At 40.5% G+C, this 16,826-nt stretch overlaps 1 protein-coding gene and 1 long non-coding RNA gene across 2 annotated transcripts; one reads left to right on the plus strand and one right to left on the minus strand.

The window, feature by feature from the left end:
• Window positions 1-606: 606 nt before the first annotated feature.
• Window positions 607-2,984, plus strand: LOC116193776. Its single transcript, XR_004154334.1, has 2 exons — window positions 607-1,915; window positions 2,012-2,984. It is a non-coding gene; the product is annotated as an uncharacterized LOC116193776 (long non-coding RNA).
• A 3,013-nt stretch (window positions 2,985-5,997) lies between these two features.
• LOC116196331 lies at window positions 5,998-13,684 on the minus strand. Its single transcript, XM_031526003.1, has 8 exons — window positions 12,620-13,684; window positions 11,800-11,988; window positions 11,092-11,184; window positions 10,818-11,000; window positions 10,638-10,740; window positions 10,354-10,539; window positions 7,552-10,007; window positions 5,998-7,449 (listed from the first exon to the last, which is right to left on the minus strand). Exons 1-8 carry the CDS (start codon window positions 12,851-12,853, stop codon window positions 6,814-6,816), a joined length of 4,080 nt encoding a protein of 1,359 aa, XP_031381863.1. The 5' UTR covers window positions 12,854-13,684; the 3' UTR covers window positions 5,998-6,813.
• Between the last annotated feature and the right edge of the window lie 3,142 nt (window positions 13,685-16,826).

The following is a 16,826-nucleotide window of genomic DNA, read 5'->3' on the forward strand; positions in this document are numbered from 1 at the left end:
TGTGCGTTCCCAAGCCTTGTCATCCTTATCTTTGGGTTTCGCGGAATCCCCTTCAATAGGATCGTACAAATCCCTGCAAAATAGAAGATCCTCCATCCGAGACTTCCATATAGAGTAGTTGGTTGCATTCAACTTGAACATAGATCCTGTAGACTCCTCCATCTCGAAAACACCGAAAAAACTCAAACTTCTCTAACCGGAAGCTCTGATACCACTTGTTGGGGTTAGGGATGTACTCAACCAAACAATAACGCAGCGATTAATCTTCCTCCCCTTCTAGTGTAATCGAGATAGGAACTAATCAAATCAACCAACAAGCAGTAAAGTAAAACAACACCAAGAATTTTACGTGGAAAACCCCAATGTGGGGAAAAACCACGGGACCAACTCCGAATCAACGATCCACTATAAAGGTTATACAATGTCTTTCATCAAGGGTAAACCCTTGGATCACCAAACTCAAGAGAAACACTCTCTTGGATCACCCAAATACTAAATTCGTCACCCACACCGGGTGGTTCACAAAATCAGCTGAAACAGCACCTACAGAGCTCGAATAGAAATTCTGACCGTTCAGAAGTTAGCCCCACGTGTTGTGAAGCTGCTGTCAAAATTTCGTCCCAATCGGAGTTCGTTTGACGTCCCGATCGAGGTTTGATCTCCAGCTGCGCGCTGCCCCTGTTGAGCAGAATTCGGCTCTGCTCTTCCTTTGTTCTTTGTGCTGTTTTGCTGCTTGCAGCTCCTCTGCCGCTGCTGTCTACCTTCTGCTGCTACTGCAGTCTGCTGCTGCTTTTATACCTCAGCTGATTTGCTGAAGAATAAACCCTAACAAAAATGGGTTCTTGGGCCTATTAAAGCCCGATAAAAGCCCAATACAATTTGAGCCCAACTTCCTCCAAATTGGAGGGATACCCAACAGTAGATTAATGTTGATGCCCCTGTGAGCAAGGAGGGATTGAGCGGCGACTTTCTATGACAGCAAAGCCAAATAAATTCTTGGATTTTTGGTAATGCTGGGCACTTCCAAATCCAAGACCAAGAAGCTTGAGATGGAACTTTGGGGCTGTCAAGAAGAAGAGAGTATGCTGTTTTTGTAGATTAGATCGATCCCATTTGAAGAATGGCCCCAAACCGGTCGATCTTCGATATCACTGGATGAGCAGATTGGGGTCCCATGAATAGTTTCCTGTAGCTTATGAGGGACCGAGTAAGGGATCTGGGAGAGCTCCCACGATCTAGCTGAATTGATGACTGAATCGATAGTTGTCTCCTCTTCAATCCAAGGTAGGGGTCCATGTAGATAATTCCTTAAAGACTTCTTCCCCACCCATACATCATTCCAGAAATTTACTCAGGATCCATTGCCAATATAACCCACTTAGATCCTTTATCCTAAACCTGCAAGCCAGCTCTCAAAGTCTTCCAGTTGGTTGATCCTTTCCATAGGTTGTCTGGTCTGCGGTTATGAAATTTGTGGCGGATGAGCCGAGCCAAGGGGCATCCTCTGATGCAGCTCTTTCCACCAGCTTCCCAAGACAAGCGTTGTTTCTAAGCTCGGCTCTTTGAATCCCCAATCCACCGGCCTCTTTGGGGAGGGTAACAATATCCTAATTCACCAAGTGCAGTTTTCTCTTTTCAGATGTAGATCCCCAGAGGAAATCCCGGCTCAATTTGTGTAGGGCGCTGGTGATGGACTGAGGGAGTGAAGTGCACTGCATGGAATAGGTTGGAATGGCAGCCATGACAGACTTTATTAGGACGACCCTTCTCGCCTGTTATAGGAGCTGGGATTTCCATCCCGTGAGTCTTTGACGGACTTTGTCCATGATGAAGGGGCAATCCCCAATTCTGCTAGGATTTAAGTTGATGGGAAATCCCAAGTATTCCCAAATCCTCAGTTTGTTCAATCCCCAAGGTATTAACAATTTGGTTCTTGTCCCTCAATGGTGTGCTTCTTGAAAACATAATTTTTGATTTGTGCTTGCTAATTCTCATACCCGACATCTGACAGAAGGAGTTGAGAATGTTCAGGGTGGTTTTTGAGTTTGCTTGTCCAAGGAGAATGATATCATCTGCGAACAGTAACTGCGAGCAGCCAGGACAACCTTTGACCAGGACTGACTTCCGACCATTGCTCAGCCCGTATTGCGTCATCGATCATGTTCGAGAGATACTCCATACACAAGATAAATACATAAGGAGACAAAGGGTCCCCTTGTCAAATTCCTCTCGATGGTTTAAACTTCTCCAGGCAGCCTCCGCTGAACATCGCATATTGAGGTCGAGGTTCCCCATCCCATTATGACTTGAGTCCATTTAGCTAGGAACCCAAAATAAAACATCGCCTTGCGTAGGAAGCTCGATTCAAGCCTATCATATTATTTCTCAAGGTCCAATTCGAGGGCAAAACTCCATACTTTCCCTTTCTTGGTCTTGAAAGAGTGGATGATTTCCCGGAGAATAATGACATTATCTGGCACTCTTCTTCCTGGAATGAAGCTGCACTGGAGAGGTGATATAAATTCCTCGAGTAGTGGCCGTATTCGTGCTACCAAGATCTTGGAAATGATCTTGTAAATGGTGTTGCACAAATAATCGGCTGATACTGAGTGATGGACTCTGTGGCTAAGCTTTTCAGGATGAGTACGAGCAAAGTACGGTTGACTCCCTCAGGGAAGGAAGCAGTTTCAAAGAACCCTTGAACCAACGAGATCACAGACAGCTTGACAAGGTCCCAACATCTCTGATAGAAGCAGGGGGATAACCCATCTAGGTTGGGAGACTTGAGGGCTTTTAGAGAAAAAATAGCTCGTTTGGTTTCTGCCGGAGAACAAGGCCCAATCAATATGTCCACAAAAGTTGAGTTTAGAGGCCTTCTCCAGGAAGGACTTGTAGGGATGACCCACTCCGAGAATTCTGTTTCCCTGCGGAACATTGAGTGAAGTGGTTTTGGATATGATCTTTAACGGCATGAATGTCGAAAATCCACTCATCTACGCCGTTACGAATAGCAAATATCTTGTTCCTTCTCTTATTTATAATGGTAGATAGGAGGGAAAAAAAGGGGCTAATAACCTAAAAAAGCACGTATTATTGACAAATTTCCTAATCTAGCTCGTACTTTAAAATTTTTCTAAAAAAGCACAACGTTTCAAATTGTCCCACATCTAGCACGTCATTATCTTCCGTCCATCCTTCGCCGTTAATTTCTTATGTGGCCATTAATTTTGACTAGATGGCCATTAATTGCCACGTGTAACACTTCCATTGGACATGCAATGTGTATGGCCATGAAAAACCTAGTGGCGGGGCCATTTTTCTTTTTCTCTTCCTCTTCCACTATTCTTCTTCCTCCTTTGTGTTCTTCCTCGCCGATGAACTTCTATTGCTGAGTCGGAGGACGAAGGAGGCTGGGGTTTGTCAGGGCACGAGGAGCAGCGACAACTCAGTAGGAAATGAGTTGGGCAGTAGCAATGGAACTCAGGGAGCGCGAGAAGGAGCTGCGGCAAGCAGTACAGTAGCACACCAGCAGGGAGTAGAGCTGAAGCTCAGGGACTCGGGAGGAGGCTGAGGTGGAGGTCGTGAGCTAAGAAAGGCGGTGAGGAGGGAAGGAGGCGGCTAAAGGGATGACAGAGGAAAGAGGAAGTTGGTGGAAGGCTGTGGATGAGGGAATGGTCTATGGGTGTCAAGAGAGATAGAGGAAGGAGAAGTCGGAAGGAAGGTGATGGATGATGACGTGGACATGGCCGAGAAATGGGAGAGACATAGGTTGATAGAGAAGGAGAAAAGAGAGAATCGAAAAAGCAGGATTTAGCTCGTCAGGATGGAGGAAGTCAACGAGAGAACTAAGAGCTTTGGAGAACGAGGCCGAGCCATAGAGGAGAAGCTCGGGGTCGTGTTGCCTAGGTTGCCGGAGCTTGTGTGTGAGCTATTGGCGGCGGTGGTCAATCGGAAAGGAAGAGAAGGGGAGGAGGAAGAAGAGGGGAAGACTTGAAAGGGGAAAAAAAATGCCAATGGGAATGTTACACGTGACAATTAATGGCCACCTAGTCAAAATTAACGGCCACGTAAGCAATTAACAGAAAATGATAGATGGAAGGGTAATGACATGCTAGATGTGGGACAATTTTGAAACGTCGTGCTTTTTTAGAAATTTTTTAAAGTACTAACTAGATTAGAGAATTTTTCAATAGTACGTGCATTTTTAGATTATTAACAAAAAAAAAAATGGTTTTGTCCCCTTCTGATATACGATTAGTACGTGCCTTCGAGGCCCAGAATTCCTCCTCTTGGCTTAATAGATTAGAGTATTCAAGGTATACCTGGTTTGCAGTCCTCCCAAGAATTTTCAACCAAGTCTCTAAATCCTTGATGAGAGAGCCAAATTGTCTCAAATCGAAAGGGGTGATCCAGCTTGATGGCATTCAAGGGATTTAAAGACAGGAGGATGGGATAATGATCTGAATACGATCTTGGTAAGTGGGTGACCAGAGCTTCGGGAAATCTTAGACGCCATAGCGGTTTGCCAAGATGCGATCAAGACGTTCTTGTACGAGGGTTGAGGAGTCCCAAAGGTTCGACCAAGTGAATTGAGGCCCCGAGAACCCTAAATCAGTAAGGCTACAATCATCAATGACAGCATTGAAAGCATTCATTCTTGAAGAGGACGCTAGATTTCTCCCAAAACTTCTTAGATTTCAAATGAGTAAAATGCGGTTTGCCTCCCGACCTTTGGACTCAGTTGCATTGCGCCTTCCGACCTTTGAAAAGTTGCAACCCGCAACCTGACCTATTTAAAAACAAAGCATGGTGCACTCTAAATGTACTTTCCGGCCACTTTTCCAGCCAAGCCAAGTCACATGCATGTCATGTGAGAATTTTAAAGGGCAAAAAGGTCCTAGGCTTATTAATTGAAAACACAAAAGAAAAAGAAACGTAAAAGGAAAAATCATAAACATAGCGGACGAGTTAGAGCCTCTGTGAGCTGAAAAAGAGAAGGAAGAGATCACGGGTCTCACAAACCCTCACTCCTGCTTTGAAGCCTCGGCGATTTTCGTCCAGTTCGAATCAAATCTCGAGTTCATATGAGATCAACAACCTACAACACGAGTTTTTGGATTGGAGATGAGCCTAATAGTTTTTAGGCTCAGTGGATATTTTACGCTGGTCAACAGAAATTCAAGAAATAGGAGAGGTCGTGGTGGGGTTTGAAGAAAAAGGAGAGGACACGATATAGGCAAATGATAGCGAGATCAAACTACCAATTTACATGAAATTCTGATATTATCGCAATAATTTGCATTTTTTATAAGTTCGTATTTTCCATATGTGGTTTAGAACAGTTTTGAAGGTCCTTTTTTGGGGATCTAATACAATGGGGGCATGTTTGCGTGGCTCCAATTTGAAATTGTAACCAAAAAAATAAAAATAAAAATAAAAATCCACGTCTCAAAGTTAATGAAAAAATTATGAGTATATAAAATGATTAGATTTCATATCTATCAATTTAAGTTTTTCATGGGCCTGTTCACTTAAAAGTATCGTGGAAATTTAAATAGCATCATAGCAGTTTTTAAGACATTTCGACAAACTTACACCATATCCAGTCTCAAGTCATGGAAATTGTGTCTCGTGTTACTCTCTTTTAGCCGAGAGTGAAAAGAGTTTGTCCGCTTGATCTTGTTGAGGACAGACCTTTCCTTTAGCTCGATAGAGAAAAGTATACCCAACTCGTGATCAATTGTTGCAGTGAGTGTTGTTTAAAGGCATATAACTAATAGAAGGGACAAAAAAAAAAAAAAGACTCCATGCTGCCGGGAGAAGGGAATGAATGCTTACTGTGGATGGGTGTTCACTAAGGAAGAAAAATCAAGGGAGATTTCCGGTGATTAGCTAAATTTCATGTACTGCTTTAGATGCATGTTACTGCCTCAGCAAAGCCACTCATCAAGGCCGCAACTCGTCGCGTAGAAGTTGGCATTCTCGAGCATGGCAATGTGATCTAAACTTTTTCATCATCTTCTAAAATGTAGCATTTTAGATGCTAAGAACAAAAAAAAAAAAAAAAGACCCTGAAGGAAGAGTAGCTTAGCTGGTGGGTCCCCAGCTTACAAATGGAGGACCTCGTACATATGTATGAAAAGCAAAAATCCTCAAAGAACATACCCATATAATTCGACTCCTACTAAACTAATACTGAGTCGTGAGTAAATCCTAGAAATGTAAAAAATCTAGTACCTGAGTCGGGAATCTAACCACTGGCGCTCCTCTCATCAAGGGGGGGAGCAAGTGTAGTAAGCCATTCTTTCTTCGATCCTCCATAGCCAGTGAAAACTACCAGATACAAGGAAACAAGTCCTCACGCAACAATCATTATAGAAACTAAGCACTTCATTGTTGAAGCATGTGACTGATCGGTGACAACCATGATCCACATCATCGACAAATCCTTTGTATTGGGGCGCTCCTCCAGACAGCCAACACCAAGAATCATACCTTCCATGAGACAGCTAGAAGGGAACTCCACAAAACTCTTAGCCCAATACGGTCGTTGATTGGAGACGAACCAAACTCCCCCCTTGAAAAGAAGGTGATGGAGATGGCGTCCTGAAAAGTTGGCAGTGGGTGGAAACTCTGTGCCCATCACTGCTTTTTCTAATGAGTGTTGCCGTTGACGTGCTTCAGTGCAATGGAGCGTGCAAGCAAATTCAATAGCTCAACCATGACAAGGGGATGAGCAATGCTGCACAAAAACTTTGCTGCATCTTTTTTTCTTTTTTTGTACCTTCGAAAATGGTAGCTCCTCAAAATCAGTCATCTCCGAAGCTGGGGCGAAGAGGGCTGGTCTGGTGAGGACTGCGGAGCAGGGCTCCCATGAAACATCTGCTCCTCAAGGGGCGGTCCACTTGATCGGTGACTGCCCTCTGTCAGCTGCAACATGTCGTTCACTCCTTGGAAATCCACTTCTCCAAGGGATCCGAACTCAAGCTGCTCTGCCACAGGAGAACCACTGTACCCAGTGCCATGATAATGGTCATATGGATAAAACATGACAACGGGTGGAAGAGTGGCTCCATTTGATGAAACTGCATTCGGATTCATTGCCGGAAGAGGATACATGCCATATTGTGCCAAATTGGACGGGCCTCCCTGTGTGGCGGCACTGGAGTGAATAGGACCATTCTGAGAATGATAAGATGAAGAAAATGAGTTTTGTCTATACGAAGAGCTCCACGGCCTCTCTGACTGGCTCTCACTCGGTGCCACTCTTTCTGGCCTTAAAGTTGGCCTGTCAGCCTGATTTCGACTGTGTCCACGCCCAGAAGCTCGTGACTTTGGGCCAGAGTTCCAATTGCCTTCTCTATCACTGTGGTGATCTGACCTCTCAAACCCGTAATTCCCCCTCCTGGTATTGGATGAATGCCGCTCCCGTGGAGAAACCTTCTGAATCTGTAAAACGCATAGAAAAGCCATTAGCCATCTATAATTAATAATAAAATGTCATCTTATCTGAGCACAAAAAAGTACTTATGCTGCATAAGATTTTCTTACAGGATTTGGCAAGTAAGTTCCAGTCCCACTACGATATCTTGGCATCTCATCAACATGATAGATGCTGGCAGGTCCATTGGAAACGGGCTGAAATGGAGCAACGGGAACAAAACGTGGTGGCCCATAACCCATTAGCTGAGTAAAGAGATTCGTATTGCCAGATATTGGTCTTGCAGTATTACTATCCCACGGGACACGACCTTGTAAATAGACAGGAGACATGACACCAGGTGAAGAAGGATAAACCAAGGGAGGAGGAAAATGTGTGTCCTGGCAGAACCGCCCATACTGCAGATTATGCCAGTGGCTAGCAAAGTCACTGTTAAGTATGTCAGACTTGTGCTCAGATAGCTCCCCAGGAGAAGCAGCCACCTGTCCTAGAGAGTTAGTGGGCACATTTACTGCCTCAGGATGATGGCCTCTGCCTGTAGAATCAAAGTTCGGACCAGAGTTGCTATTGTCAAGTCCATCCTCTCTGCTAAATTGGCTTGTCGAGGCCTCAGCACTACCCGTTTCGCTTGGAAAATTGTACACAGGAAGCATTGCCACAAAGGGAACTGGTGGCCCTGTAGGGTAGAAGGCAATTAGCTTAGAATTATCTCCAGGTCTTTGTCGAGAACCAGGCCCTAGTAGAACTGGACCCATAGGTAAAACAGAGTCTGATCCCCCAGCTTGAGCTGGTTCGAAGCTGGCCATTTGATGCTGCATTGCAACTTGCAAGGAAGCAACAGGTTGAGGTCCTGGGCTTGTCATTTCAGTTCCTCCAGTTGATGCCTGGTTCCAGTCTCTGCTGTCATCGTCTGTGGGAGCAGAGGCATGCTCAGATAAGTTCTTACCCTTCCCATACACAGTAGATGGAACGGCAGAAGAACTGCCTTTCCTACCTCTTTTTTCTCTACTAGATCTCGATGCCTTTGCTGATGATCCATCCCAAGAGCTCTCTGATGATGTCTTACTTCTAATCGAACTACTATGAGTAGATCGAATGGATCTTGAGCTTGCAGCAGACCTATCATCCAAATAAACTTCATTCTCCCTACTTCCTTGATGAAAAGAAGCATCAGAATGGTCTTCTCTACCTGTGATCCGGTTTTCTCTTATGGACCTCTGGTGAGCTCGGTAACTGCCGGAGCCAACCATCCTCGATGAAGGAATAGAACTGTTGGAAGTTGCCGTGGAGTGTTGATGATGTTCATCTGTGTGAAGAGCTTCAAAATTTCCATTATCGAGATCGAAACCTTCAGCAGAACCCTGGTCCTGGTCATGCCAGAAGGAATGATCAGCTTCCCCGGTGCTTGCACCAGCAGCGGAATTGAAATTTTGATCCCCAGACTCCAGAGACTCTTCTGCACTAAATGCCACACCAACATTAGGGAAATAATGGGCTAAGGGCGGAGCGACTAATCCATGAGGAAATGGTACATTTGTGCCCCACGGAGTCTCAATCATGGGAATATTTGTAGGAACCATTCCCGCCAAATTTCTCTGAGCATATCCCATCGTAAGTAAATTCAGAGGCAGGTGACCTGAAGGTAAGTTCAGGGGCATGTGAAGTTGATCATTAAAACCATGACTAGGAGAAGACGCCATCATGTTCATGAAATCTTGCTGTTCTTGATGCATTCCCTGTGCCCCCGAAACAGATGCAAATTCTTCACCTACAACCCCTAATCGAGCATCATCCTCTCGGTAACTATCGGATACACTGATGGAATCTGCAACAGTGGCATCAATGCTCTGCTGTGATGGAACATGCCTCCCAAATGAAGAATCATCAGGACAGGAAGGAGCATCTTGTCTAACTATATCCAATTCCAGATTCTTCCTCCTGTTACCATCCACCCTTGCAGAATTCGTCTGGTTTTTTCCACTTTCTGGCACTCTGCTGCGCCTCCCTTGATATGAAACTTCACTGTATGAGTCAGTAAGTTCAGGACTAGAATGCGTTCTTGCAAAAAGATACCTTCCCTGGATGTCAGTCAACATATCAGCTCTGGAGCTTCTCTGATCTTTGTTCATGTTGAAACCTTGCTTGGAACTTGTTTCCCGCCTGAAATGATCAGCCCTTGAATTGTTCAAATTTCCGTAGTTCTTCTGTGTATGAGCTCGAGAGAGAGAAGCATCGATGGTTCTAGACACACTTTCAGAAGGATGATTCACAAGTGATCCATGGGTCCCTTCAATTTGAGATTCATGACTGTAGGAAACATCACCTTTTCGGCTACTTGGACTGTTCCGCTGATTTTCAGACCCATTTAAGCTTTCCGTGCTGTGCAACCTTAAAAGCCTCAAGTCATTCCTTGGGGCATCAGGCCGATGCCCACTGCCATGTCTGTCCCAAGTGTTAGTGAAAAAGTCGTCTATTTCAGAAAGTAAGTGATCTTTAGGACAGTCGAGTAATCTTGCAAGTTTCTTAGCACCAAAAGCGAATGCACTCCGTATTCTGAAAAAATTGCCTGCAATAAGAAAATATGATAAAAGAATCAACAATGACAGACAAACTAAAAGATAACAAAATAACACATAAAAGTATCTTAAATTTAAACAAGAAGATGAAACAAGCTGGATTAGACTTAGTAGTCAAGTATTCCTGCATGTAGGCGCATAACTTGCTTTCATTGAAAATATGCAGATGAAAACATGCTCAAGATTCTACACAGGATAAAACCTGTTTAATAATCTCATGTAGTAGACATCCAACAGCCATTACAAGTACTTCCAAACTAGATGTTGTACAGTAAAACATTTTGCATTCAAGGAATTTTTTAGTCCAACTGCATTCTAAATCTTCAAAATGCATACCTCTACTAACGCTACGGCCAAGATTGTTGTTCACTCGTAATGGATCAATAACATTGAAATGTTTTGAGATGAAAGCTTGTCCTTGATTTTCCTGACCACCTGGGAAAACAGCGTATACAGAGCTACATGCATCAAGAAACCTCTTGTTCAAAACTAAATCGCCATCATCCTTCCTTGGAGGCTCAGCTGCAAAAGCATTTTCATTTAGAGAAAGAAAAAACAATAAAATTAAGAAACCCTTTTGAATCTGACATATTTAAGCACTCTCCAAGTCATCCAAATACCTGTTACATCTGGAAGTGAACCGATAGGTACAGGGCCCCGTAAGCTCACACAGAAGTTGTCCCAGTCAAACTTACTAAAAAACTCTAGGAAACGATAAAGGACCTGCAGATGCATAAACTATCAGATAAGTTGGCAGACACTTCAAGATAAATATAACAGATCAATGGACCAAGCATCACCTCAAGTGGCCCGACAAACTTCTTGTTGAATATGTGAAAGATGTAAAGAACCAGGGTTTCTAGAGCATAAGTCGAAATAAGTCCATGATGAGCACCCAGTATACGGCTCTCATAATAACACCATGCTTTTATTAGTATGATGCTGCGTTTGAATAAGTGCTCTTGGTTAATCAAATTGTCCACCTGCAGAGAAAACTTAATCTTCAGTTCAGAAAATATATGATCACCACCTCCATAGATTTCAGCAGAATAAATTGCCAACAAGATTATTCACCTCTTCTAGAAAACAAAGGGTGCATAGTCCGCCAAGCTGATTAAATGATATGTCAACGACTATGTTCTCAACAAGACACTTTATTATCTTCACCTGCAAATAGAATGAAAGGAGTAAATCAACTTGCTATAAGCAGCTAGTCAATAGCATGATTATCCAAAAATAAGAAAAACTCAATAGCACCAGGCTGTTAACAATAATTTACAAGTCATCAATACAAGGTATGCATTATACAGAATAGTAGCATGATCAATCATTAGAATCAAATCATCTCACAGACATATCCACCAGTCTATCAATCTACTATGTCAAAAGTAGCTCAAGGTGAAATGAAAATTAATATAAGAATGACCAAAGATTCAAGAGAACAAATTTCTCAAGCATGCAAAAGAGATAGAAAGTTCTATTTGAACATGGGGTTCTTGATTGTAAGGTCATAATAGTTTTGCTAAAATTTAACAGTTCAAATGATGGTACTGAGCAAACATATAGAACATAGGGCAGTTTCCAGATTCAACTTCAAGTTGAATGCGATCTGCATGTGATAGTCTAGTACTCAGTAGAGGAGCTTAAGTTTAATAAACGACGTCCATTTGGTATAGTAAATGCAGGACGCTGGCAGAGATCCCTTTCCTTAAACAACAAATTACAAATGCAAAAACCTAGGCCATGGGTAAAGAAAGTGGAGAGACTGAAAGAATTACGCACTTCCGCCTGAATGTATTGAACCTCTTTTACACGAAATTCAGCATTTTCATTTTTCTCCTCACTCTCCAATATATCCCGGACCTGATGAGCCCAGGTGTCCTTCAGATTCCTATTCTCACTGAATGCCGTTAAGTCAATATCCCCATCGGGCAAATAAGTCTTCAGTGGAACAGAACCAAAAGTGAACACCTATAGAGAAAAAAATGGTAAGTACAAGAACTAATGAGAATAAGTAAATGTGTCTATATTCCCCTGAAGACAGCAAAGACATGACTCCTACATGAACATGACAGAAAGGTGAATGATAAACTTTTATTTTTCAGCCAAGATACTGCACTTTTGGGTGCAACCTACTTTCAGTCAATGACAAAAACCCCATCAATCACCTTGTCAGCTCAGGAGTTCCAAAACGAAGAAGCTTTACTTCTCTCATTTTCTCAACCTTTACTCACGGAATATCAAATGGGAGAGAAGCAAACTAATAAAAGTAGAACATGCTATAAACATCTGGTCCAGTATCCCTTTGAAGGGAGCACTATTGATGATCAGACAGCAGAAGGGCTCCCACTTTGTCATCTGACCCTCTCTTGTGACTAAACAATTTCAGGATGTTCATAAATAATGGAATTACAACTTTGTAGCTGCAATAACTCATTTGGAAACAAAATGCAAGTGCAAAGAACCACACAAAGCTAGATTGAACAGCACCTACGGAACTACGGCACTAACAATAAAAGAATATGAAGTATCTAAAAGCCCGCAAGCAAGATCACGGGAATATTGGTGGGTAATATCTGGACAAATCCAAGTAGTGCGTCACCTGGCAAGGGAAGCATTTCACGATGAGGCGTTGCACATAATCGGCGACGGCATTTCTACGTTCCTCGGAGGGTTGGTTGGGCTGAATGCAGGCAATGAGCTCTGCTGTTCTCTCTTCAGCCTTGGACCACCGGTCCAAATCAAGAACCCGTGTCACGGAGGCAGCCTCACCGGGCAACAACCCATTGGGCAAGAGCCCACTTGGTGGCTGTGCCCACTCCTCATGCTTGCCCATACACGCCCCACTGCAAGCTCAATCTCGAATACCCTTATCGGCACCCCTACCCCGTTTCAGCACCTCAGTGCCTTCCACCAAACCCCAGAAGACGAACAGCCTAGAGCAGGCATTCAAGTAGAAACTAAAGGAAGTCGCAGTCTTTCCCCAGCCAGCCAGTTGCAGGCGATTATATCGCCCAAGACAGGAACCCGGCAGCAACTTGCACGCACAAACACATTACTTCTTTCAACTGGGCAACCCGAAAGCACCGAAAACAACGCAACCCCACCAAGAAAACGGAACCCGGGAGCAGAAATCGCCAGCAACAAGCCACTACGGAAACAGTTCACCGACGAGGGCGTCAAAGGGGGGAGAACTAGCACTGTATTACGAGGAACTATACAAGGGAAACATACATCTGTTGATTGACTGAAAACCTAGCCACACCCCAAAAAAAAAAAAAATTAAAAAGGGAACCGGAGCTAAAGAACCCTAAACTGTGAATATAGAGGGGCAAGTTCAGATTATCAATCAATCAATCAAAACCCTAAAAATTTGTGCCCAACAGAGGTGGTAAAGGAGAGGTCGGCGAATCTGAGGAAGGAAATGCAAAGCGGATAGATTGAGGAATTCAATCAGAAACGGGAAGGAGGGTTCTTTTGAGGGATCAACACTGCGTCGTGTGGTGTGGAGATTCACAGTGGATTGAGGAGATTAGAGGGAGAGAGGGAATGGGGGTTGGGGAGGGAGGCGATTGAGAAATGAAGAGAGTAGCCTTTGACGTTTTGCTGAATTTGAGGGTTTTCTTCTTTCTTCTCTCCTTATTTTCTTTCTTTTTTCTTAATTAAATTTTTTTTTAAATGGACGATTTATGGAGGAGATGATAGAATCTGGGAAAGACATGAGGAAGGAGGAAAATATATATATATATATATATAATTAAATTAAACTACATATATATATATATATATATATATATATATGAGTTAATTGCACTTATGGTCTTAAAGGTTTCATGAATGTTTCAAGTTGGTTCAAATAATTTTTTTGATAACTTGTTAGTATATTAAGTTTCAAAACTGTTTCGATATAATATATTCCGTCAATTCATGATTGACACCGTTAGCAAAATGCCAATGTGATATTATAATAAAAATATTTTAAAATTTTAATTAAAATTTCAAACTTTTTAAAATTTCAAAACGATCTAAATTTTTTGAACTTTTTCAATTTTGCCCAAATCCCTCTCTCTCTTCCACTGTTCATCGTCTTCCTTCTCTCCCTACTGTTCATCGTCCCCAAACCCCCCTCTCCTTCGAACCGGCGAGTTCCTTGTCCCTCTAACGAAGGATCTCTGAGGCGTACTACTTCTTACTATCAAACTACTTTGCCCTAATCGTGGCTGAGGAGGCCGAGGATGGAGGGGACAGCGTTGAGGGCAACCGGGTCAGGGTAGAGCTCAAGGGATCCAAATAAGACTTTGAGCTTCTGAATCTCCTTGTGGAGCTCAACCTTGGAGTTCGCAAAACGGTCGGGTTGGTCGAGATACTTAAGGGTCTTGAGGTCGAGCACTTCCACGGTGTTATGGGATCTCTCTACGGCTTCTAGGAGAGAGAGATCGATGTCGCCGTCGTCGCCCCTCTTTCACTTTGGGTGCAGCAGTCTTTTATCAATATCACTCTCGCCGTTGGAGGGACAAGGAACTCGCTGGTTCGAAGGAGATGGGGGGGTCTGAGGACGATGAACAGTGGAAGAGAGATAGAGATTGTGGCAAAATTGAAAAAGTTCAAGAAATTTAAGTCATTTTAAAATTTTAAAAGGTTTGGAGTTTTAATTAAAATTAAAAAAATATTTTTTATTATAATGTTCTTACTATATCAGCATTTGCTAACGGCGTTAATCATGAATTGACGGAATGTAATATTGAAACGGTTTTGAAACTTAATGTACTAACAAGTTACCAAAAAAACTTTTTGGACCAATTTAAAATATTCATGAAATCTTTTGGACCACCAGTGCAATTAACCCTACATATAAATATAAACAAAAATCATTTGATATCCTGATACAGGTGATAAATAAATAAATTAGCAGGTATTGTGTGTTAGACTTGGGCCAAGGCCCACTTGACAAGGCCAAGCCCATGGGCCGACATCATCAAATTAATCAAAGGCGGGACTAGAATCGTCAACTTGTTTCTTCTATCAATTAATTAATTCCTTCTAAAAGATTCTTATGTTCTTGAAAAGTTTTAAAAATAAAAATAAATTTATATATATGTTGCTATTGCTTAGACACTATAAGAGTCGTACCGGCGCTATGCGCAGTGTTATGTCAATGTTTTTGGTAATCTTCACATAAATGTTATTGTGATCATTAAAAATATATAATAATGTAATAAGCCATTTTACTAAAGCGAGAGAAATCATATGGTTAATAGAAAAAGTTAATTGATGAAATCAATTAAGAAAAATTAAAAAAGGAGTAATTTAATGTATTAGTGAGAGGGAAAGAAACTGGAAAGTGTAGGAGAGAGAGAGAGAGCAAATGTGTGAGAGAGAATACATGAAATTCAATATTAGTTCATATATTAATATACTATAGAAATTAAATGATAGTTAATATTATAACTAATAATAATTATGAAATATTCAAAGAAGTATGAAAGAATATTTCAAATTTTCGATCGCTTATTGTCATTTCATTAATATATTCAAAATTTTAAGAAAATAAAAAATCATTTATAATTTCATATAAGTGTGTATATATGTAGAATCATTTATGATTACATGAATGTGTATATATCTATATATAAAGTTGACAATGCCCTAATAAATAGGGATAAAAGGGAAACCCATTACTAATTTATATGTTAATATACTATATAAATTTAATGATAATAATTAGTATCATAATTAGTAAAAAATGTTAATATAAAGAAAATATTCAAAGAAGTATACAAAATATTTCAAACTTTTGATTACGTCTTTTCATTTCATTAATAAGTATATATATTTAAAATTTGAAGAAAATAAAGAATTATTAATGATTATATAATATACATGTAAAATTAATTTAAATTAATTTAAATATTATAGCTAATCTTATAAAATCTCAATTAAGTAAATTGCTCATTCAGGTAATTAGGCCATTTTATCTAGCTAAAAGTATTCAAATTTATAAAACTTATGTTAATATAAAGAAAATATTCAATGAAGTATAAAAAAAATATTTCAAACTTTTGATTACTTCTTTCCATTTCATTAATAAGTAGATATATTCAAAATTTGAGGAACATAAAGAATTATTCATGATTACATAATATAAATGTAAAATTAATTTAATTTTTTTTAATTATTATAGCTAATCTTATAAAATCTCAATTAAGTAAATTTCTCATTCAAGTGATTAGGTCATTTTACCTATCCAAAATTATTCAAATTTATAAAACTTAAAGTTATAAAATTAGCACAAATAAATAATGAAATTTAAGTTTTGATCAATTCTAGAGAGTTTATACTTTCATCAAATAAAACTATTGATTTAATATGAAAATATTGAAATATATTGAATTAATTTTGTTCGAGACTAAGTTGATAATTGCAATGATGTATGTATTATATGAATTCCTTACTTGAAATTTATATATATATATATATATATATTCTTCTATTAGAAGTCTAAAGTAACCGCATCAATGTTTTTACAATATAAAAAAGAACTTTGACATATTAATATAAACTATAAATTTGTACCAATTATTGTTTTCATATTTAAATTTTTATAATGATTTTTTAAATAAAATTCGTTTAAGGGACGGTCCCATGGACTAGTAGTATGTACATAGATATATATATATACTTGATTTGTTAATCAATACAGCTCTAATACGCCATATAATTTGAGATTACTTATATAATTATAAAATTATATTTTTTCTGGATAAGTGGAAAATATATTTTAATTATAGTACTGTTTATTATAGTTATAT

The sequence above is a fragment of the Punica granatum genome, chromosome 1, assembly GCF_007655135.1.
Source record: "Punica granatum isolate Tunisia-2019 chromosome 1, ASM765513v2, whole genome shotgun sequence".
NCBI classification, from domain to species: Eukaryota; Viridiplantae; Streptophyta; class Magnoliopsida; order Myrtales; family Lythraceae; genus Punica; species Punica granatum.

Coding starts and splice junctions, on each gene's coding strand:
- LOC116196331 (XM_031526003.1), bottom strand. CDS start 12,853: ATGGGCAAGCATGAGGAGTGGGCACAGCCACCAAGTGGGCTCTTGCCC. Junction 11,185..11,799: donor TTCAATACATTCAGGCGGAA/GTGCGTAATTCT, acceptor TTCTATTTGCAG/GTGAAGATAATAAAGTGTCT. Junction 10,741..10,817: donor AGTTTGTCGGGCCACTTGAG/GTGATGCTTGGT, acceptor ATGCATCTGCAG/GTCCTTTATCGTTTCCTAGA.